This window comes from Phoxinus phoxinus (genome assembly GCF_949152265.1).
Source record: "Phoxinus phoxinus genome assembly, chromosome: 16".
Classification (NCBI taxonomy): Eukaryota; Metazoa; Chordata; class Actinopteri; order Cypriniformes; family Leuciscidae; genus Phoxinus; species Phoxinus phoxinus.
Genome location: NC_136891.1, coordinates 7,478,497 through 7,501,480, shown reverse-complemented (window position 1 = coordinate 7,501,480; position 22,984 = coordinate 7,478,497). Strand labels below are relative to the sequence as shown.

Here is a 22,984-nt window from a genome sequence, read left to right as displayed (position 1 = left end):
ATGGAAAGGGTTTTTCGTTATAGAATTAATGAGAAGCGCGTTCGCTGTTTCTCTTTTTAGATTTCAAATGCCTATTCTTTCATTTTTAGTCTCTTTAAAGACTACGTGTAGGTAAAATTATTATTTTAATGTTTAATTATTCTCTTTTGACTCTTTAATAATATTTTATCCGCTTAGATTTAGGAGACTATATCACTTAGAGGTCCTGGTCTTTCGCAGGTCTCTCGACACAAACTCGCCAGTCCTGGTCATCAATCAGAGGTAATTGGTTATATATCTAGGATTTGCCGTAATTCACACGTACACAATAAAAGATACTTTTTCATAACCTTCTTGAATGCCCCCTCAGGAACTTAATCCAATCATTTACTTTAGTAGACAATTATCTAAAGTAACATTAAACTAAGAACAGAGGTATGAGCGTACCCACATTTAGATTGATCAAATAGCTTTTGCTATTTCTAAACGGAAATTAACCCGCTCCTGCATTCAAGTATACTTGCAATGATGCCAGGTCTCAGCCTGTTGCTGATCTGGTCGCAGAATTGTGGAAATATACGAATCCAATAATATATTTAGGAAAAAACAACCTCAGAGTCATTTAGAATGAATTCAAACGTAACAATGCATAAATTTTGTTCAAGATTCAGAGTTACTGAACCCTAATGCGCAACGTTCTCTGGAACTTTGAATATGAGAGTTTTGTTGTTTCAGGATTAATAAGATGCGCGTTCGTTGTTTCTGATTTTCAAATTCATTGCGAATTACATCATAGCATGGCATAGACACACGTGTTTAATTCAGTTCAACACAGGACACATGGCCTAGAGGATATCTACAGCCTTTACCTAAGTGTTTCAAGTACACTTACAGTAAAGCAATCCCGTGTTTAAAGAATAAACTTAAATTTAGCCTATGCACATTGTTGTACAAACGACTAAATTGTGTTCTATGAGCATAATGCGTTCATACAATTTCCAATTTGAAAATTAACAGAATTATTGCATGCTTTTTAATCTCATATGTGTTAAAGTTCAAGCTTTCAAATGTAGTTTATCAAGATTAGTTTAGGTTTAGTATAGGATATTAATGCTTTCAATGTGACTTTGGGCCTAAACCGGTGGGCCGGCAACACAAAGGGTTAAGCGTTTGGAAGCAGCATGGACATATTTAGCTTAGCCTAAAACTGATTTTTAGCCTGTAAATCATGTCATCCTATTTTTTCCAAACTTCTTTGCTTTTCATAAACAATTAATCGACCTGCCTTTTTATTTATAAAACGCGTTTTTCGATCGTTTATAAACTTAGATTTTTATTTCTGTTGTTTGCTCATTCTCTGTGTTGCTGGTTTGTTTACAAGCCAATGCAACAATGGCAAAAAACATGCGGCTGGTTTTAAAACGTTTAGGCTTTATTTTTTCGGTTCTTCGTCGAGTTTCTCATTATTTGGAAGATGTTATTCCAATTTTAGGTTTCGTTTCTTGTTGCTTAGGCAAACAAGGAGATCTTTCAAATCTATACAAGTGTTTTCATTCTTCATCTGCGCTGCCGCTGCTAATCTAAAGAGCCTTCTGACCCGTAAACAATGCAAACATTTTCTTAAACACTTCTAAAAAGGTAGAAAAAGTTGACTTACCACAGCGGCGGAAGAAAGAGAAGATGTTCAAACCTCTGTGTTGATTTTAGATTCCCAAAACTTTTCTGGAAAAGACTTTGCTCGCGAAATCCATCTGAGATCACGTCTCGGGGTCACCAATTTGTAAGCCGCGCTATATTGGTCCAATGAGGGTTTCCAATAACACGGGAAGGTTTATTGCGCGTTCCGTCTTTCCAGCATCTCAAAGTAATTTGGGTTAAATGCAATACATTTCTCATATGTATTTACTCGTTATTTCATCTGACTCCATAAATGAAAGGTTTTGATAATATCTATGCATCACTAAAAGTGAGCGAATGTTTGATTATTACTTTTAGACTTATTAAATGAACAAGGTCAAAATCAGTTTGAATAATCAAATGTAACAATTTATTAAATCAGGTATCAGGTCAATTGTATAATCAATTCAAAGATAATCAATATAAAGCATGAATAAAAAGAAGAGATGCGAACCCAACCTGATGCAAATTACATGAGGCTGGAAGTCTCGGTCACTTCCAGCCATCACGGGCCAGTCTAGATACAGAAAAAGCCCAGATTCTCCTGCTGCATTCCATTAAATAGCCAAAACCTCTTTCATATGTTAACAATGGGAATTTACATTCGGAGTTGACACCTTTTGGGGGTAGGAGACCATTTGCCAGAGACAACCTTCCTTTGTGTGTCAGTTTCTCTAAACTTCTCAAAACCTGATTTCTTTTTGTTTAATCTAGTTGGAAATGAGACATTTGTACCACTCACTCTGAGACATTTTAAATGATACTAAACATAATAATCATTCACATTAAACCACATATATATTCTTGTGTGAGTCTTTGGTGTGAGAGGGAGTGAAACTGTATGGGGGAGGTCAGATGGTAATTTCCAGCAAGGTCCTTTGTCCAGACCAGTCTATCTCTCTAACCAGTTTCTCCAGCCTTACACACCCTTGTGATACTATCACCTATCACCCTTTTACCCACCTTTTACCCAGATGCAACTCTGACACACTTTAGATACAAATGCAATATACTGTACTGTATACATGAATTTATCTGACATTCTATCTATCTATCTATCTATCTATCTATCTATCTATCTATCTATCTATCTATCTATCTATCTATCTATCTATCTATCTATCTATCTATCTATCTATCTATCTATCTTATATCTATCTATCTATCTATCTATCTATCTATCTATCTATCTATCTATCTATCTATCTATCTATCTATCTATCTATCTATCTATCTATCTATCTATCTCTCTACTACCGACAGAGGCCCTTATTGACTCATTGACAAAACATTAACCTAAAATCACCTGATTTGCAGCAGATCAGTCGCACATGAATGGTTTTAAGATATATTTATCCACATTAATTGATACTTCAAATGTTATCTGTAATGTTTATGTGTCTATTGCACACCGCCGACACAGGTAACTGAAATAGATTTCTTTATGAACGTAATTATGCTGGAAATATTAACCATGAACATATATCAGCAGAAATTGATTTGAATATACATTAGATATTACAATAAATACAGTCGCCTATTACTATATTGCACTGAATTGTATTAAAATCCAGGGTTTACCATGCATCATCTTGCTCGAAACGACATAAATGCTTGGAAGTAAAACTTCACATCTTTAAATACATACGCAGCCAGCGTTATTTCTCTGAATAAGTTGTGAAGTATATTATTTCCTGATTTCTTTTTGTTGACCAACATATACACTTCACACTCTTAGAGATCTAGGAAACCGAAAAAACGACAGGTTCTAAGGCTCTTTACTAGCACGACAGTTTGCATATGAATTAAGTGTTATTTGTGTATTGTTGAGCTAATTATTCATTAACCCAAAATTCTAAATCGTCATGTTTATTGCTTCGGGAAACATGCTGTTAACCAAAACACAGTTGAGTCATTCACAGTTACTGCACAATTAAAATCAAATTATATACATAACTACAGTGAACTACAAGGAAAATTAAGTTGTTTGTACATGCCTTACAAAGCATAAATTCATATAAATTTTGACATGTGTAGAACAAAAAGGTGTCTTGATCCTTCAAGTCTTGTAGGTTGTGAGATGGAGCTGCTGTGGATCGAACTTGCCGGTCCATCACATTCCTCAGTAGACCTTCTGTTGGCTCGGACCAGATGGGATAGCCTTTGTTGGATAGGGATGGGATAGCCTTGGATGCCCAACACCCTGTAGCCATTATGAGGTTTGTCCGTCCTCGGACCACTGTGTACCAAACATTTTAACCACTGCTGACCTGGATTAACCCACAAGCTTTGCCATTTCAGAGATTCTCTGACCCAGTCGCCTTCCCATAACAATTCAGCCAAAGTCAAATTTGCTCGGGTCTTTATTCCTTCCCATTTCTCCTGCTCACCTTCTAATCTACCCAGACCTTAATATGGCCTTGTTAGGAGATTATATATATATTATATATATATATATATAAATAAGCCTGAATTTGTTCTAGTTTTACTGCATTTGAGTTCAACCAATATTTGCTGGATTTGTTTTAGTAATTGTTTTAGCCACTGTTTACTTTCACAGAAGCATTGTATTCTGTGTTTATATATTAGTTTTGAAAACCATTTCCTTTCGCACAAATAGCGTGTGCAGACAAGAATAGCATGTAAGACAACCGTTTTAACAGCCATCCGGTTTGTAAATGGTTTATAGTTTTCCACCAGTTCAGCTTTCAGTCCTTCGCAGCTTTTTTTTTCCAGTTGATATTAATTTTACATTTCACACTTTATGGCCATTTTACGCAGACTAATTCTGCAACAGCTGCACCATTAACTCTTCAATCACTCATGGCGTTCGGTCCAATAAAAAGAGCTGTGAGGCGAGACGCGCCGCGGGCTTGCGGTGAGGGTGACACACGGGAAGACCCGCTGTGGGCTGATGGAGAGGCATTCAACGCTCCCAGGCTTGTTTCTGGCTGGCCTGCTTTTCCAAAAGCCCAGCCCTCCCAGCAGGTGATATGGGTAGCTACTGTTTATTAAGCTGTTTTGTGGGCAGTAAAATGCAAGAAGTGGCCTATTAGGCCTTGTCCATGTCTGACAGACTGTGGCCAAGCAGTTCACTAATTACTGCTTATAAACGCTATAATTTCATTACTTATCGCTGAGCCCAGCAAAAAGGAAAGACATTATTTGTTCAAATCGACCAATACCACTCATGCAAATCACAGTTTGCTCTCCATCCATTTGTCCAATTATGCACTCCTGGCTTGTGCTCAAATGACAACCTCAGACACATATTTGCCTACTAATGTGTTAACTTGCTAAAATTAAATGAAAGTTTGACCCATTCTTTCAGAAAGATTTCTTTCCCACCATATGATGACATGAGACAGCACCTATTAGCTCTGTTTACCCATATTTTTTACTCAATGCATGGGAACAGCCACTGGCTGACATGCTAATACCATGTGTATGCATTTAAACCCATTTAAATGTGTTTTTGTCAAAACATGGAACACCCAGCAAGTCACATATCATATAATTTAGGAATTATAACTCATTTAATTTTGCCTGGGTTTAAGTGCTTTTACTTAATTGTTTATGATTATACCACAATAGCGCTTTACTATTAATCAGAATCAAATGTTGTGGTTATTTAAGGGGTTAGACATCAGCAAATCTCCAGAAACCTCAAGGTTTCATATGGCATATTATATTCCAATAATTACAGTAGAAGTGTGAGGAACTTAATCTCTTCTGTGCCAGACCATTCTGGGTTGACTGAAACCAGATCATGCTTCAAACTGGTTTCCTTTTATTTTCGTATTTATTGGATTGTGGTTCAAACCATAACCACACTTCTTCTTTCTTTTTTTTTTGGACTGACAAAGTAATATCAACCACATTTTATATAGGGGGAATTCATACTTATAATGATTTAGTTTGTATTGACAGTCATATTTTCTTAGGTTGAACATTACTATAAATTTCACAGCACAATTCCCAATCTTGTGGACCAGTTCTAAGTGGTTGTTTGCCATTGAATTTTATTTATGTGAGGTAAAAGCGCAACATTAATTAGTGAGAATACAATATTTTTTTGGGAATACAAAAATTTGCATAGAAAGGTGCGATGATTTGCCCTGAAAAGAGCGACAATGACAAGGTTTACTTAAAATAGTTATGGCACAGCCTTATATAAGCTTATTCAGTGCCTGGAAAAACTACTGTGAGTGGCTTGTGCTGCAGGTTTTTACCAATTCATAAGCCATAAACCATAAAGCAAGTGTAGTGAATTTTTGTATGGTCATATGGTGATTTGTCAAACCAAAAAATGACAAACTCATTGTCCAGATTTCCAAATAATGTCAGACAGTATAAAAGTATCAAACTTTGAAGAGATCCACACCAAGAATTTTACAGACAGGAAGGAAGGACATAACATTGGAAGTAAAAGAAGAGCCAAATTAAACACTTGTCTGGCGCTGTTGGATTTTGCTATGGTTACTGCTTGGTAACCGTTCCAAAGGCTTTAAGACCATATCCACAAAAATGAGAGCTTGATAGGCAAAAGAGAAACTGTGCACGGTCCGTTCACACTTAACTCGGATGATGAGCTTGTTTCTTAACGGGAATCTCAATGGAGGTTCTTCATTATTAAAAACGTTCTCCCAGGTGAGCTCATAGCTTCAGATCATCATGACTCAAGCACATCACTTCGGGCATCGGCATTTAAATGATGTCAGCTTCATCTGAGTATCGAGCGGACTTCATTGCTTCTGGGTTGCCTGTCTAATAGCCTCTTTAGCAGAAATAATTGCAATATAAATAGGCTGTGCTGATGAAATACATACTTTTGCATTTAAAGGTGTTTCTTTTAAAGCCTTCATAAAAGCATCCAGAGCTTGGCACTCTGTTTAAGTATGTGTCAAACTCTTTGTTGCCAGTATTGCAGAGCCAGACTCGGAGACGTGCAAAGCAGAATTGGGTTGCATAGGAACTGAATTCCTCCCACGGACTCATGTGGTGAAAATTTGAAAAAGCGTTTAGTTGTGTGGGTTGGAGAGCGTGTCTTTTTGATGTTTTTCTCTTTGTGTTGTGTTTTGCAGCATTTCAAATGGGAACACTGTGTCAATGCTAACGGTAGACACAGTTCATTTGTCTACTATAACCTTTTATAAATACAATTTTTTTCCCAAATGTACAGGTTCACCGCGAGAACAGTGACTCAAGTTCAACTTGTATTGTAGGTGTATCGCTATTGCTCGCATTCGGGCGCATATGAGATTTTAGAAGTTCATATGAGTCATAAACCTTGTGATCAAATGAGGGGGCAGCTGAGGGCAGCCTCGCACTGAAGGCATTTTCTTTCAACTGTTTGAGCCCATTACCCCGTCCTCACCTCAAGTCAACCCCGTGCAAGTGTTTACATCAAGCCTTAATCCAATGTGTGCTGCAGCAGAAGCTAAGAGTGGGTCAAATACCACCCCCTTTCTTGTATTTCAAGTGGGGGAAATGGTGGAATTTGTCTGTTTTGGCTTGGATCATTAGCTTAGCATTCATTCTAAACATTTTCTCACACCTTTTGTCCGTTAGTAGCTCTTAAACATCACAGCATTGCAGATTAAAAACAAAAAGCTAGCGGGGGTAGCAAAGTCCACTCTGCTTAGCTCAATGTTGTGCCATGTCCAAACTCCTACTAAGAGCAGCTCGTTCCGCTGTGAGCTGATTTCTAATTAGCACCCTGTTCATTTTGTTTGTTGTTTTTGCTTGGCATGCTTACTGTGAGTTCTTTCTGCTTTGACTATGCAAAAACGTTCCCAAAATCTCTTGTTTGGTAGTACCTAAATGTTTGCCAGCTGACAACCTCAGAACATTGCAAGTTGATGTTGATGTTTTATGCTTCAGCTTTTATTTAATGATCGATTCTTTGTTTTAATAACGGGATGACAAGCTGATGCAGTGTGAAGAAAAGCCAATACGCTTCTTGTCATAGATAGATCATGCGTCAAAACTCCAGACTGACTTTGGTATGTCACATGAAATGAACATTTACATTTTACTTTTTTTTTTTTTCAAACATATTTGCATACTTCTCAATTGAATTATTGAATTAGATTTATGCAGAGAGCGTCCAGAAACTGATAAGTTTAACAATCTGAGGCACCTTTTCACGTTGGCTTGGAGAAAATCAGTCCAGACCAGAAAAACTATATTTTAAAGTCCATACATACCTCACTTTATTTTTCATTTCCTCAATGAAATAGTTATTTTTTCAATCTCTCTTACTTATTGCCTGTCTTTAATGTAGAGGGCCCTTGTTTGGTTTTATACAGAATGACATTTGGCCCAAATTCTTTCAATCAAATAACTGAAAAAAAAAAAAAAAAAAAAAAAACACATTTGGTTGATCATCATTTGATTAAACTGAACATATATCAATACAGCCTTTACTTTATTATTATTTTTTTACTGGTTGTGTCAGTTTACAATGCAAAGATTTGTAATATTACTCGGTTAATTAATATATATATATATATATATTTGCCAGTGTTGCTAAGTTACAAACAGATCATGATTTAAAGTATTTAAACTAAAGTCAAGCTCTTATGAAAAAATGGTTAGCGAGAGCAAGACTGAACTAGCTATTAACGAAAAGTATTTTAGACTGAAGCTATTTAAAAGGAAATATCTCTCTCTCTCTAACAGCATTCAACTGCCATCTGAGATTTGAATCAGTGAATCATTTCTTTTTGATTCGGTTCAAAAGTTCAAATAAGCAGCAGCTGTATCACCCTGTAGCCCAAGACTGGTTTCCCACTGAAGCTAAGCGGGGCTGAGCCTGGTTAGTACCTGGATGGGAGACCTGAGAAAACCAGGTTGCTGCTGGTAGAGGTGTTAGTGAGGCCAGCAGGGGGCGCTCACCCTGTGGTCTGTGCGGGTCCTAACGCCCCAGTGTAGTGACGGGGACACTATACTGACAAAGAGCGCCGTCCTTTGGATGAGACGTTAAACCGAGGTCCTGACTCTCTGTGGTCATTAAAAATCCCAGGATGTCTTTCGAAAGAGTAGGGGTGTAACCCCGGCATCCTGGACAAATTTGCCCAGTGGCCTCTGTCCATCATGGCCTCCTAATCATCCTCATATATATACTGATTGGCTTCATCACTGTCTCCTCTCCACCAGTAAGCTGGTGTGTGGTGGGCGTTCTGGCGCAATATGGCTGCCGTCGCATCATCCAAGTGGATGCTGCACATTGGTGGTGGTTGAGGAGATTCCCCCCTTCTATGTAAAGCGCTTTGAGTGTCCAGAAAAGCGCTATATAAATGTAATGAATTATTATTATTATTATTATAAACCGATTCACTAAAGCGAATCAGACTTAATGCTACATACGAGAAACATTCTAGGAGAATGTGTTTGATTTTTGTGATGTGACAAGAATGCTTAAAAGTAGTAGGTGTGATAACTTCAAATAAATTGAGTTCAAAAAATTAGTTCCTACATGTTTTAAGTATAATCAATTTGGCTGTGCAAGTCATTTCAACAGCTACCATTACTAAACTGAACAAATTTTGTTGATGATTTACAGTAATGTAAAAACACAAGTTGCAAAGACCTACTGATCATAATTTATAGAGAGCAGGTACTTTTTGAAACAGGAAAAAGGGGAAACTTTTTCCTCTCAAGGTAGCAACAGTGCCCGATGCCTAAAGTTTTTCCCGATCCTCGAATATATAAATTTGAAGAAGAGCAATGTGATCTGCAGATGGAGCAAATGTGCACCTGTGTGCAGAGACAGTTCGGCTCTGAGATTACACGGATTTTAGAAGACAAGGGAAACTGCCATCCCTCGCAAGCTAAGCAAGCTGCAATGTTACACATAAACGAGGAAACCCTCTGTCAGGGAATTGCAACCATCCTCAGTGCTCAAACAGCCATTCATCAAAGTCATTTTATATTACAAAGCACACTATATAATCATACACACAGGCGATGTTGTCTGTTTTTACAATCACCTCGATTTGAGAACCTTGTGCGTTAGCAGGGAAAATCAAAGAAGAATATTTTAGGAAGTTTGTGGATATGCACTTAAGTTTGTTTGTTGAATGTGTCTATAGCAGTTAAATGAGTGCTGTGTCATCCTGCCCTAGTACTTTTTTTTTTTTTATGTCTTAGCAGCTCGAATGCGCCTGAGGAAGACGTGTTTTTGCTGATTTCAGAGTTCCTCAGCATCTGAGAGCCACTACTGCCTTGGCAAGTGTGCAGCCAGCAAAAGCTAACATACAAAGCCTTGTTTTTAACAAGGTTATTAGCTGCTTTAGCATTCCTGATGCGATTGTAAACATGCTTGTGAATTTTCTGGAGATGGAGAGCCAAAGCAGTGGAGGTACGATCAAGAGCTGTAGCTTAGAAGGAAAACCCAAAAGCGTATAGATTCTCACAGGGTTCAGATGTCCTGAACAGCAGTAGTGCGGCATGTCAGATAACAAGAATCACATTACTCTAAATACTGAAGAGGAAAGATCACTCGTCTGTGCATGGTGCACATTTTGAAAATCCTCATAATTTGGCATGCTATTGCTGGAGCAAATGTGTCCATTTCAACACTATAGCCATGTTCGGAATAGAATACCAACAAAGCTATTAAATAAAAAACAACTAACTACATTGAATCTATTTAATGTTTTAAACATAAATAGCTATTTGTTTAATCAGTGCAGCATTTCTGTGGTTCAGAACAATTCGATTTTTTTTGGGGGGGGGGGGGGGGGGGGGGAATGGGCTTTTCATAAATACAATAATTTTTTATTTTGATCCCACTTTTAATTAAATTGAAAGTTTTGGTTTAGTTAAACCAGAGCTGTTCTGCAGCGCAAACAGTAGAGCATTGTCAAGTCCAGTCACCTTTATTTATATGGCGCCTTTTACAATACTGATTGTTTCAAAGCAGCTTTACAGTGATAACAGGAAAATAATGCAACAAAGTCATGGGTTAGTAGTGCCAAGGTCATGGGTTCATGAGTTCAATTCTCAGGGAATGAAAGAGTTGATCAAATGTATATTTTAAAATGCAAAAAATAAATAGAAAAAGGTGTCGGTAACACTTTACAATAAGGTTCATTAGTTAACATAAGTGTATGTATTAACTAACATGAACTAACAATGAGCAATGCATTTGTTACAGTATTTATTAATCTTTGTCAATGTTAGTTAATAAAAATCCAGCTGTTCATTGTATGTTCATGTTACTTCACAGAGCATTAACTAGTTAACAAATACAACCTTTGATTTTAATAACACATTAGTAAATGTTGAAATTAATATTAACTTAAATTAAGTTTAATAAATGCTGAAGAAGTATTGTTCATATAGTTCATGTTATCTAAGGTAGTTAACTATTAACTAATGAACCTTATTGTAAAGTGTTACCAATGTGTCTACCAAATGCATAAAATGAAAATAACCAGGGTTAACATTACTTCCAGTTCATTTGTCACTCTAGAAATGGAAGGTTGAGTTTAGTGCATTGCATCAAGGGAAATTTTTCATACAGAGTGCATGCAATGCATATAAACATACTACTGTATATATAGGATACTGCAGAAGTAGTAAGAGTAATATGATAGTATGCAATTCTGATCAAAGCAAAAATGTCACTAACTGTATTTAGAATAGCATTTACATTTACTGCATGCATTTTATCCAACGCGACTTGCGTTGCATTTAAGGTGTACATTTTATCAGTTCATAATAATTATAAGAATTCGTTACATTTATATAGTGCTTTTCTGGGCACTCAAAGCGCTTCACATGGAATGGGGAATCTCCTCAACCACCACCAATGTGCTGCATCCACCTGGATGATGTGACGGCAGCCATATTGCGCCAGAACGCCCACCACACACCAGCTTACTGGTGGAGAGGAGACAGTGATGAAGCCAATCAGTATGGGGATGATTAGGAGGCCATGATGGACAGAGGCTAATCTATTCATGCAATTCATGCAATCTAACCCATGACTTTGGCGTTTTTCTGCTGTCTGAGAACGGCACTGGCATTTGTACTGGTGTAAAATACTGTCCTAAAACACGTTTAGCTGCCTTGAAACAAGAGTGCTGCAGTAATGACGTATTTTTGTTGGCCAACCCGGAAGTTAGCATCAACCTCAACAAAAACCCAATAGGATTTTCCCATTGGCTTGAGCCGGGCTCAAACTACAGGTGTTTAATAACCGATTGTGAAATCTGGTTGCATCACGCACATAACAAGAATCTTCAAAGATTTTCTTCTTTCAAATCTCAAACCTGCTCACTCCACAAGAATTGAAAATCGTGATACATCACAAACTATACGATACTTTTAAAATTATAATGCCAGATTTAGTACCTCTCGTGATCTCACAGGGAAGCAGATGTAAAGAAAATGGATACTGTGTCATTATAAAGACATTATAAAGTCAGTCGTGTCGTTGCAACATTTTGACCAGCCGTTCCTCCATCTATACAGCTGTTTGTTGTTTCGCGGTCGCCATTTCAAAGGTGGTGACTTCCGTCTCCTTGTAGACTTGTCTCTCATTTGCTGGTGTGGAAGTACTGATGTAATCATAGTTGTAATATTTCCAAATTAAAATCCTTAACGGCCGTACGCACAGCCGATTTCGATACGCATGACGTATTAATGAACACGAAAGCGCAGAGGATAGAGAAAAACAAAGCACCGATCACAAATTAGAAGTCTAAAATGAGGTCAGAAATTTTTTTGATGTGGGAGGAGCTTGAGTTTGTTGCCCAGCTCTATTTGTTTGAACCGCAGGAGGCGTCTACTCTCACTTAAGCTTACGCTACTCCTACATCCTATGTCATGCATCGGGTCAGAGGTCACTCTTCAGCCGGAACTTGACTTGCGTACAGCCATTACCAAATTTATAAATATGGATATTTTTCTTACAAAAACAAATAATTTGCTTCTGAAGGCCTTTATTGGCCGTATTGATTACTTTTATGATGGATGGATGCGCTTTTTGGGGCTTCAAAATTTAAGTTACTACTCACTACAGAACAATAGTACTATATAGTATTCAGTACTATTCACTCTAAGTTACTATTCACTATTCATACGACAAAGTCGTATACACATATAGGACGGCTTTAGGGTGAGTAAATTATGGGATAATTTTCATTGTTGGGTGAACAACAACTCTTTCAGTCTTTGTTTAAAATCCTTTTTGCTGAAAGTTCGAGTTATAATAGTTTGTGAGAGCGCGATTATAAACACAGATTGTATGCACAGATTCTCACTTCTAAGAGCCAATGCTGTTGATGCCACTTTATTGAGAGTTAGGGGTGCAATGGATCACAAAATGAATTGGATCATTTTTCGGATCAGGAACACTTCAAGTACTTCGATACCACAGTAAAAGCTACTAGCCTTACTAATAAAGTTCAAACATTATTATGGATAAGTGAACAGTCAGTTATAAAATCAGAGCAAATAAACAAGCATAGATAAATACAGTTCAATAGAACAAAGATAAATAGTGCCTTAAGTTTTTTTGGTAGCTTACAAAAGCTGCAGAAATTGAATAATCAATCATCTTTTTCACTCAGCAGCTGTTTAAGCAACCCTTTAAAATGATAGCTATTGCAAATACATATTGCCAGAAGAGCAGTGCTGAAAGTGATTCAGACTGCTGCATTCTTTGAATAGATGCTGGTTACAGTCAGGCGAATGAAATATATCTTATTCCCCATTCTTAGAATACTCCTGGCTTGCTTTTCCCGATTTGGACCTCTCAGTGGAAAACCGGGGTGCATCTGGCTAAATTTAGAGTAATGACCATAGTCGACATATTGGACGTTTTGCCGTAAGTGAGAGCCGGTGTGGAAGTGAGGGGAAAAAACGCAGAGCGCCGTTTCGGGGTGAAGCATGGAAATATTTTGCCTATGCCAGTCAACCCGCTATTGACTTTGGATGTGGGCTGCATACTTTCTTCTCTCCTGACCTCTCCGTAACCGATGACAAGTCTCGTAATTTTAGCTTTGGTATGGACCCAGCGTGCCCTATAGTCTCCAAACCCCATCCACCTCAATTAGAGGTATCTTACAGAGTCCCGGTGAACTTTAAAGTCTCTCTTTGAGACGCGCAGGATCCGGCCACATTAAAGGTTTTATGGCCTTGACACTTGGACGAGGGGAGCCGAAGAGCTAGTGCTATCAAAACAAAGGTGGCGCTGGGTTGCAGAGAACAGAGTGGACAGTGGCAGGACCGCCGTATAATGCATCCCACATGGTCAACATCCTGCTCCAACTGCGACACATATGGAAGAACCTCAAGTTCCTTAAAAAAAGAGATGCTGTATCGAGGCCTTTGCTGATTCACCCCGACCAGGCACAGAGCTTGCTATCTGGAATATGCTGCATGTGCGCATACGTCATGCAATATTGTTGTTGGGTTTTGCTGCTCATGTTCTGGATTTGCACTTCATTCCTCCTATAATTCTCTTCATCTGCCTCATTTAATTTGCATGCATTCCTGTGCGCATCTGTCTGCTCTCTGAAGTTGTGCTCTGTTCTTGATATCAGCTAAATAACTTTATTTTTCTGCTCTTCCCTGAGCCTGATGTTTAGTGCTTGTGCTCATTTCCTGTCTTTCATTTCCTGTGTCCGTATTGTGAGTGTCTGTCTGTGTTTTGAGTCAGTCTCTGTGTCTCTTCCTCTGTCTGCAGTGCTATTAAGGAAGCAGCCTGTGAACTCATTCTGTCATGTGTTGTTCTCTAACTTTAAATGTCTAGGAGACTGCTTTTAACAATAAACTTGTTTGCAGGGCATTGCTTTAGTTAAGGTGTTCTGTAGGTTATTGCCAGGGCATTGCTGTGTGGTTGCTAAGGTGTCAGAGTGTCCTTGGTAGTTGCTAGGGTGTTGCTTACTCAAAAGTCAAAAGTTATTCTGGTCACTCCTTCAATGCAAGGTCAATCCTTTTTCTTTTCAGACGTTTTGTTGCCATTACAAATGTCAAATTGGTAATTCTACCAGCTTAGAACAGTAATAGAACATCTCTCCTCAACAAGTCACACGATTTAGCAAACTCCACTAATAACACAGATGCTTCATATTGACGACTTTTGAATATAATTGGAATCGAAGTGAAATGAAGACAAGGACAATTAAAATGACAGAGCTTTTGGGTGTAGCGCTTGCTTATCAGAAACTCCAGGCAAAATTGCGGGCTTTAATACTTTGCGTTGTTTTCCACGGAAGGAATTGGCAAAAGCCTGGGGTCACATGCCTCAGGTCTTCCTGCAGACTTCCCGTTGGTGCCGCAGAGGCCTAACCTAGCAGGGAGGAGCTCACATGGCCTACAGGCAACATGAACTCACTTGGAATAAACAGCAAGGGACTAAAACAAGGCAATAAATGAGGTGAGACTGAGACTGACAGTGCCAGGTGATGATATAGTGAGAAATGAGAGAAAGAGAAAGTTAAATCCTCTTGCTGACAGAGAGAGTCTATTAGTGCTGAGTTCCTCTGACTCTGTGCGTGTTCTTCAGCTTATTAGGCATGTTTGGGAGCTGCTCTTCCATGTTTAATAAAACCACAGCTTTTCTCTCAGCAGTCCCAGACCATCCAGCAGTGGAAAATTTCAAAGAAAAATGCGATGAGGACGAATCCAATTTCTAACCGCACGGAAAACTGAGACACCATTTGGGATTGGCAGCTCTCGCCATTGTAAAATTGGAAGCATCCTATTGTTTTGCTTTGCTTATGCTTATATAAACAGCAGGGAATGGGCAGATCTCTCAGGAAACATGACTGTGCATGATATCCACAGTGCCTGGAGGTGCAAAGCGGTCAGTCCGTGTGTGTTGACCATCTACAAAGCATTGCATGTTTTTCACACCCTGCGTGCTCGATAGTCGGCATTCCACCGCTCTAGCTGAGCTCCAGGAAGAGTCGTACCATTTGCGGGAATCACATGTGATGTTCTCGTGCACCTACACTTGGAACCGCTCCCATATAGCAGCAGGAGAGAGATCAATTCAGAGATTTAATAAACATGTTGGTCAGGAAGATGACCATCACAGAACCAATCCTTTTAGGAATTGTGAATAAAACTCCCCAGAACATTTGTTGCAAACTTTCTCTACATGGATACAGAGGGGGAAACGGTTTATCAAATTGTGAAAGACGTGTCATTAGAAAATAAAGTCAGGCGGGTGTCCAATATAAGATTATGAGAGAAGCAAAGCAGCTGTTTAATCAAACATGGGCGACGTCATAATAAAACGTCCATTGGACATTTTTAGTCAAACTTAGCAGCTTTAACATGGATTCCCAGCACCACCCAGGAGTTGTGGTCTGGGTGGCAGTATGGGCACAGGAAATGTAACTCACACACTGAGGTTTCCAGTAGTGTGGGCAGAAGCCTGCTGTAGCCTATATGCATTTCCAGTGACTCTTTACTGACGTCCCCATCTCTCTCTGCAAAATAAACTGCACCTCAGACATGTTCACCCATCCCTCGAGTGGTTTCTCTGACGTACATTCTGTTTCATTGCTGACATATTTTGTGGTATGAACGGTGACTTAGCATAAAGTATTTCAATTGAAAATGCATAACTACCATTCAGTTTGGGGACAGCAAGACTTTTTTTTCCTGAAAGAAATCAACACTTTTATTCCAGAAGGATGCATTAAATTGATAAACGGTAATGTTAAAGACATTTATAAGGGATGCATTGATATCGGTATCAGGCCTGATACATGTGAAAGATAAAATATGATAGAGCAATAGAATGAACAGTGAAAGTGACAGAAGCTTGTACAGTACATTTTAACAAGCATAATTAAGCATGAAAATAACTGAAGGAAATATATATAGAAAATACAGGTATCAGTATCGGCCTCATTCTGGAAATCGAGGGTATCGGAGCATCCCTATTTATAATGATTGTCATTTTAAAAAATGCTGTTCTCTTGAACTTTCTATTCATCAAAGAAGACCTGAAAAATAAAATGTATGATGGTTTTCACAAAAATATTGGAGTAATGATGCTGATAATTCAGCTTTGCCATCACAGGAGTAAATTACAAAATAGAATTTTACAATATTACAATTTTTTACTGTATTTTTTAAAAATGCAGCTTTTTTGTGAGCATAAGAGACTTCTTTTAAAACATACAAAGCTCTTATAGACCCCAAACTTTTGAAAGGTAATGTATATGTGTATACAGAAGACACTGGACTTCAAGGCCTATTTATTTGTGCACCAGCTGATTTCTTTCTTTTATCTTGTTCTGATGAATAGCTGCAGAATTTATCAGTTCGGCCTCTGGTATATGCAATAGTATTGTGTGATAAATCTGGTCTAAAAAGATCTGCATTAATTAGCATTAGATCAAAGTCTCCTGCTTTTTTTTACGTTCTTCTGCTCTAGCCACATGTGGTCCACAGACTCGGCCCAGGCATATGGTTTTATTTAGCTTTGTGGAAAGGTTAAATAGGAAACTTGGATAAGAGAAAAGGCTCTGAATCTTTTTATATGATGAAATTTTGAAAGTTTCTGGGGCATTTTAAAACATACATGTAAAAACTTATCAGTCTTTCAGTTTGCGAGTCAGTCTTGGCGTAGACCGATCTTGGCCGTTACACTGCGTTTGTCTCTATTGCCTGTTTAAACACGGTGGTTTGTGTAGGGCTAATTCTCTTGGATAAAAAGCCTGCACCAGACTCCTTTAGATACTGGCACCAGACAAATTGCAGTGCATTTTGTCTTCTTTTTTTTTTCTTTTTTTTGATCATGTGCATGTCTCGTTGGGTGTAAACAAAAATACTGAAATGAGTAAGTGTATATTGGAAAGCATTAGTGTGGTCATATAAAAGAGTCTGACTGAGACACACAAATACAAAATGACAAAGAAAAAATCTTTATTGGTTAAATTGCTTTTTCACAGATTTGATTAATGTCCGTTTTTGTTTGATTGCTCGGTTTTTCCACTGTCATGCACACCGTGCGACAGCGGATTCCCATGGAATGGCATTACATCAGTGTTGTTCTGATTTAAAAACCCAATATGCGCTATTTACCAGATGCAAAATCTTGCCTTTAGCCACTCAACGGCCCAAACCCAAGGATTCTGTGAGAGCACTGTTAAAGTGTAGTGATTTTACGCCTCGTAGTGTGTTGTAAAATAAATTAGTTACGTGCATAACAGAGAACTTCTCGTCACTTTTGCATCAAATAACACCCTAGCCAAAATCTCAGTGCAAACACCATTGTAGCTGAAAAATCCATGAGCCTCTGCAAATGAGTACCAATACTATGATGCACAATTTGAAAAATCAAAACAAAGAATGTCCATAATGAAATTTCATCTACTAGTGTTTGGTAGTTGTGGAGCTACGCTGGCATATATCTCTTAATATAACTGACTAAATATTAGTCCAGCTCTAAAAAAGCAGTCTTCTAAAAAAAAACAACAACTCACATTTGTGACATAGTTAGCTTGATTTACAGTACTAAAACTCTATCTCTCAAGCAGCAATGATTACATTGAGTTAAAAAGGTCATTCACTCCAAAGGTAAGACATTAATTCTACTCATTCTAATTCAAAACTAATTCATTCCGTCTGCCCTCCACAGAGAAAAAAAAAGAAAATAAAATGACAAAAAAAAGAGAAAAAAGAGAATCTTTCTCTCACACACTATTTAGGACAATTTCAGTAAAAATGCAGAAAAGAAAATCAAGCCGTGTACCAGTTGGTACAGCAGCTCAGTCCACACATAGATATTTTCAATTCATACCACCACCCAAAAAACAACAAATATAATCAAATAACAAAAACCGACACCACATAAATTCAAAGTTTATCAGGAAAATGACAGTCCACTGTGATTAATAAAAACAAAAAAAAGTATTTGCTGATGAATGTATTGCTGAAATTTGGATTATTGTCAATAAATATGCACTTGGATGGTATTAATTATGTAGACATGACCTTGAGTAGTAGTCAATCTTAATCTAGTGGTGGATATCCTGTTAATTTTTATGAATAAATAAATATTAACACCCTGTTGGGCAACAGGGATTTGATGTCATGCAAACGAGTGACGTATAACCGTAGGGGGGGTTAGAACACAAATCTACACGTACTGTAGGAGTGCAACATGTTAAAGTGGAATCATTGTGTGGCATTTTAATAAACCCAATACGAACAAGCAAACAAAATCAATCACATCACCAAGGCATATTCTGGTGGGCAGAATCGAGAGGCGCCCCAGGTTTGGCCCCCGCTTGTGCCCCTTTGAGCCCCCCTATAGCTGTTCGGTTGTTAGGGCATGTTAGCTCTGCTAGTTTCAACATCATTATTAATGAATAGTACCTCCAGCAGTGTGAGTAATTTTATGTCTCTGTATCGACTAGAGTCTAGAGTGAGGATCTTGTGCGGATGAAATCCCGCCCCCCCTCCCTCAGCACAGGAGTTGAGCGCGTCTCACTGCCTGTGTCAGTCTTTTAGCGTCGTGACGCGGCACCAAGTCGCGCGGCTAGACGTCCAGGTCGTCGGGTCTCGCTCGACTGCTCATGCGGCTGCTGGTGCGGCTGCACGGCCGGGCGTCTATCAACGCCAACGGCTGCAGCTCGTGGCCTGGCGTCAGTTTCTTGTGCTCGTGCGTGTCGTCGGGGAAGTCGAAGGCCTGAGCGTGCGAATTGGAGATGGTGCTTCCGTTCTGGCCCAAGCGGTTCTGTTCGGCGCTGTAGTTGGCCCAGTTCTGCTCGTTGGCCTGCTTGTTGTAATTGCGACAAGAGTTGGTCCGCTCGCCGGTGGCTAGTTTATAGCCCGGAGGCGACATGGGCGAGAGCGGTGCGGTCGGCGAGGAGCAGCCGTTGTAGTAGGCGTATTTGGTAGTGGACAGTTCCTTCGGTGTAGGGCTCATGGTGCCGGTGTGGTACTGGTTCTGTTGGCCTTTCACACGGTCCTTGATCCGTTTGAAGAGCACGTAGAAAAGCTCTATGATGTTGAGCAAAAGCGAGACGAGCGAAACCACCAGCATGAAGATAATAAAGATGGTCTTCTCAGTCGGCCGAGAGAGGAAACAGTCCACCCGATGGGGGCAGGGCGAACGCTCGCACGTGTATACAGCGGACAGGCTGATGCCATAGATGTACCACTGGATGACCAGGAAGCCCACCTCAAAGACGGACTTGAAAATGATGGTGACTATGTAGGTGCGCAGCAGGGCGCCTTTCATCTTCACCTTGCCGTGCTCCTCTAGGCCGTGCTTGAACTTCTTGTGCTCGATCTTCTTCAGGTGGACCTCGACGTCGCCGCCGTCGTTCTGCACGGCCTTCAACACCTCCTCTTTGCGGTTGAGCTTCTCCTCCTTGCGCATCAGGTAGAAGACGTGCGCCAGGTACAGGAGCGTAGGCGTGGACACGAAGATGATCTGAAGCACCCAGAAGCGCACGTGCGAGATGGGGAACGATTTGTCATAGCAGACGTTCTCGCAACCGGGCTGCTGGGTATTGCACTTGAAAGCCGACTGCTCGTCACCCCAGGCCGACTCCACTGCTGTTCCCAGAACTAGGATCCGGAAGATGAAGAGCACAGAGAGCCAGATCTTCCCTCCGGCCGTGGAGTAGGCCTGCACCTTGTCAAGAAGTCTTCCCAACGCACTCCAGTCACCCATCTTGAGGGAGTTCTAGCTGAAAATAGAAACGCTCAGATGTAATAAAACGTATTCAGACAGTTTCGGACACTTCGTGACACTTGAATAAGTCTGAATGTCTTTGTTTTAGATGCAAAATATCAAAGTGACATCTCTGAGCAAATAACACAGTGATTTTTTACTATTATTTTTTTAAACAAATAGTCCATCACTTTTAGTGAATGTATGAAGTCAGTTCCCCTCAAGTTCATACCAGCATAACTGCTATAACATAACATAAATATATATATATATACATTTGGATTAAAAAGTCACCTGGTTTTAGTAGTTGTTGTGTATTGCTAAGACATTCGTACATTATGAAGTGTGGCTTAAGTGTCCAAATACTTTTTTTTGAGGCCACTGTAGTGTATTTTTTTCTGCACATGAAGCACATGATGAAAGTGTTAGTTTCAGGACCTGCTGAGGATGTTATTATGAAAATAAGCATGAAAACTGACCTCAAGATTATCATAATATAAACTACACCTGGTCTCAGAAAGCTCACATAACAAACATGTGGCTCACACACACACGTAGGGGTTAGGTTTAGGGTTGTAAAGATAACTGCCAGCACTTGCTGTCTTATGCTTTGTGAAATCAAAGTTCTCAAGCGAATGCTACCATGACAGTTTTGCTATCATCTATTAAAACATCTTAAATGCCTCTTTAACATGACTACGAAAAGACTGACTGGGGAATTTAAAGACATGTTTATTTAGCAAGATGGTGGTCCCTCTAGTTACATCAGCAATGTTTAAATGCAAACAATAACATTCACTTGAAATCTGAATTGAATTGGGAAGCAAGTCTTTGATTAATTCCCCCGTGCAGCATGGAAAATCAAATATCATAAGGAACTGTTTAAGAAGTTCTAAAGAATTTCCTGATTCATGTGGTGCAGGCATGATGAAGAGCATCTCTTCAATATCCTGGACAATTTGTGGGTCTCGTGGCACTAATAAAGTTTAAATGGGGTATGTGGAATGTATATTACGACAATTACAGTGTGAACATTTATAAGAGACATCAAGGGGGGAGACATCAAGTATGATCATGTTTAGACATCCAATAGGCAGAAAGTAGGCTTGTCTCTCTGTAATGTCGCATTCAATTAACTCTTTGATAAGTTTTAGTATATAGTATAAGACTGTTTATATAAAATTGACATGTAGGGAATGCTTGAGAATTACAGGTTTAAGTTTTGCTACAGAAGGGATATTTAAAGGGGCAGCTCACCAAAAATGTAAATTCTGTCATAATTTACTCACCCTTGAGTTGTTCCAAACAACACAATGAATTTATTTCTTCTGCTGAACACAAAAGAAGATATTTTTGAAGAATGTTGATAACCAAACAGTTGAACAGCCCCACTGACTTCCATATGTTTTTTCTTCTTCCATTCTATGGCAGACAGTCAATGGGGCCCGTCAAATGTTTGGTTACTGACATTCTTCAGAATATCTGCTTTTGTGTTCAGCAGAAGAAAGAAATTCATACAGGTATGGAACAACTTGAGGGTGAGTAAATGATGACAGAATTTTCATTTTTGGGCGAACTATCTCTTTAACTTTGTAATACGGGACTGAACAGCGCCCTCTACAGCGCATTGACGACGCATGCGAAACCGTTTTTCACCATAAAGTCGTATTAGAGTTAAACAAAAACGAAGGCAGGAAAAAATAAAAGTTTTTTCCACTTATTCTATAAGAAAAATACCTGTTATAATTTGTTCCAATTAAATTAATGTATTTGATTCCTGCTTACATTTTTCTTCAAAACTTTATTCCAGACACACGTTAATGAAGTTTCTATTATTTCAGTTTTTGTTTTAATTATTGAATTACTGAAATGTCTATTAAATGTCTTGTTTCTACCGGACATGTCCTCCACAACAGACGTGAATAAATACTAAACTAAACCTAAGTATGATATGCTATAATAATGAACCATATACGTTTATAATATATTATATGAATCATATGTCGATCCATATCGTTTCATAAACTTCTAAACTCACTGAAAAGTTTTTCAAAATCAAATAAAATATGACAAAAGCCTTTTAAAATGATTAAATTCATTCTTTAAAAGTAACTTTCCACTGTGATGCTCAGTTATGAATATTAGTGCTGCTATGGAAAAAAAAAACTAAGTTTTGAAAAGTTGAAAGACTTTCTGTAAAAACTTACCTAGATAGAAGTAAAGAGAGGAGAGCCCCGAGAGGACTTACTCCGTCACCTCTGAAGACCAGTCACCAAATCCAAGTAAGCGACTATGGAGAAACTGAGGCACACTTGTCAAACTTTCCCTGCTTATAAGAGAGACTCGGAGGGAAGAAAGTGGATAGCAGACGCACAAAGTTTGGCAAAGTCACATGACTGCTACGTCAGTTTTTTTGGGTCCTCCTCATACACTCTCTCGCTTGATGGGCTTCTTCAACTCAGACGAAAAAATATTTCGCTCGAAAACTTTATGAAATTGACGAGAATTTAACAATTCACTAACAGTCATGTATTATAAGAACGTTTTCATTGTACATAAGTGATCTGTAAATCAGCCAGATCATAAGTGATCTGTAAATCATCTATATATCCTATGTGTGTGTGTGTGTGTGTGTGTAGCCTAATATATAGGCTATATATATAT

General features: G+C 38.7%; 1 protein-coding gene across 1 annotated transcript; it reads right to left on the bottom strand.

Moving 5' to 3' along the window:
• Positions 1-17,542: 17,542 nt before the first annotated feature.
• gja1b (gap junction protein alpha 1b) lies at positions 17,543-22,740 on the bottom strand. Its single transcript, XM_079583796.1, has 2 exons — positions 22,528-22,740; positions 17,543-20,336 (listed from the first exon to the last, which is right to left on the bottom strand). The coding sequence occupies exon 2, from the start codon at positions 20,318-20,320 to the stop codon at positions 19,178-19,180; it is 1,143 nt and encodes a 380-aa protein (XP_079439922.1). The 5' UTR covers positions 20,321-20,336; positions 22,528-22,740; the 3' UTR covers positions 17,543-19,177.
• Between the last annotated feature and the right edge of the window lie 244 nt (positions 22,741-22,984).

What these genes read in the sequence shown, in the direction of transcription:
- gja1b (XM_079583796.1), bottom strand. Translation starts at nt 20,320, where the DNA reads ATGGGTGACTGGAGTGCGTTGGGAAGACTTCTTGACAAGGTGCAGGCC.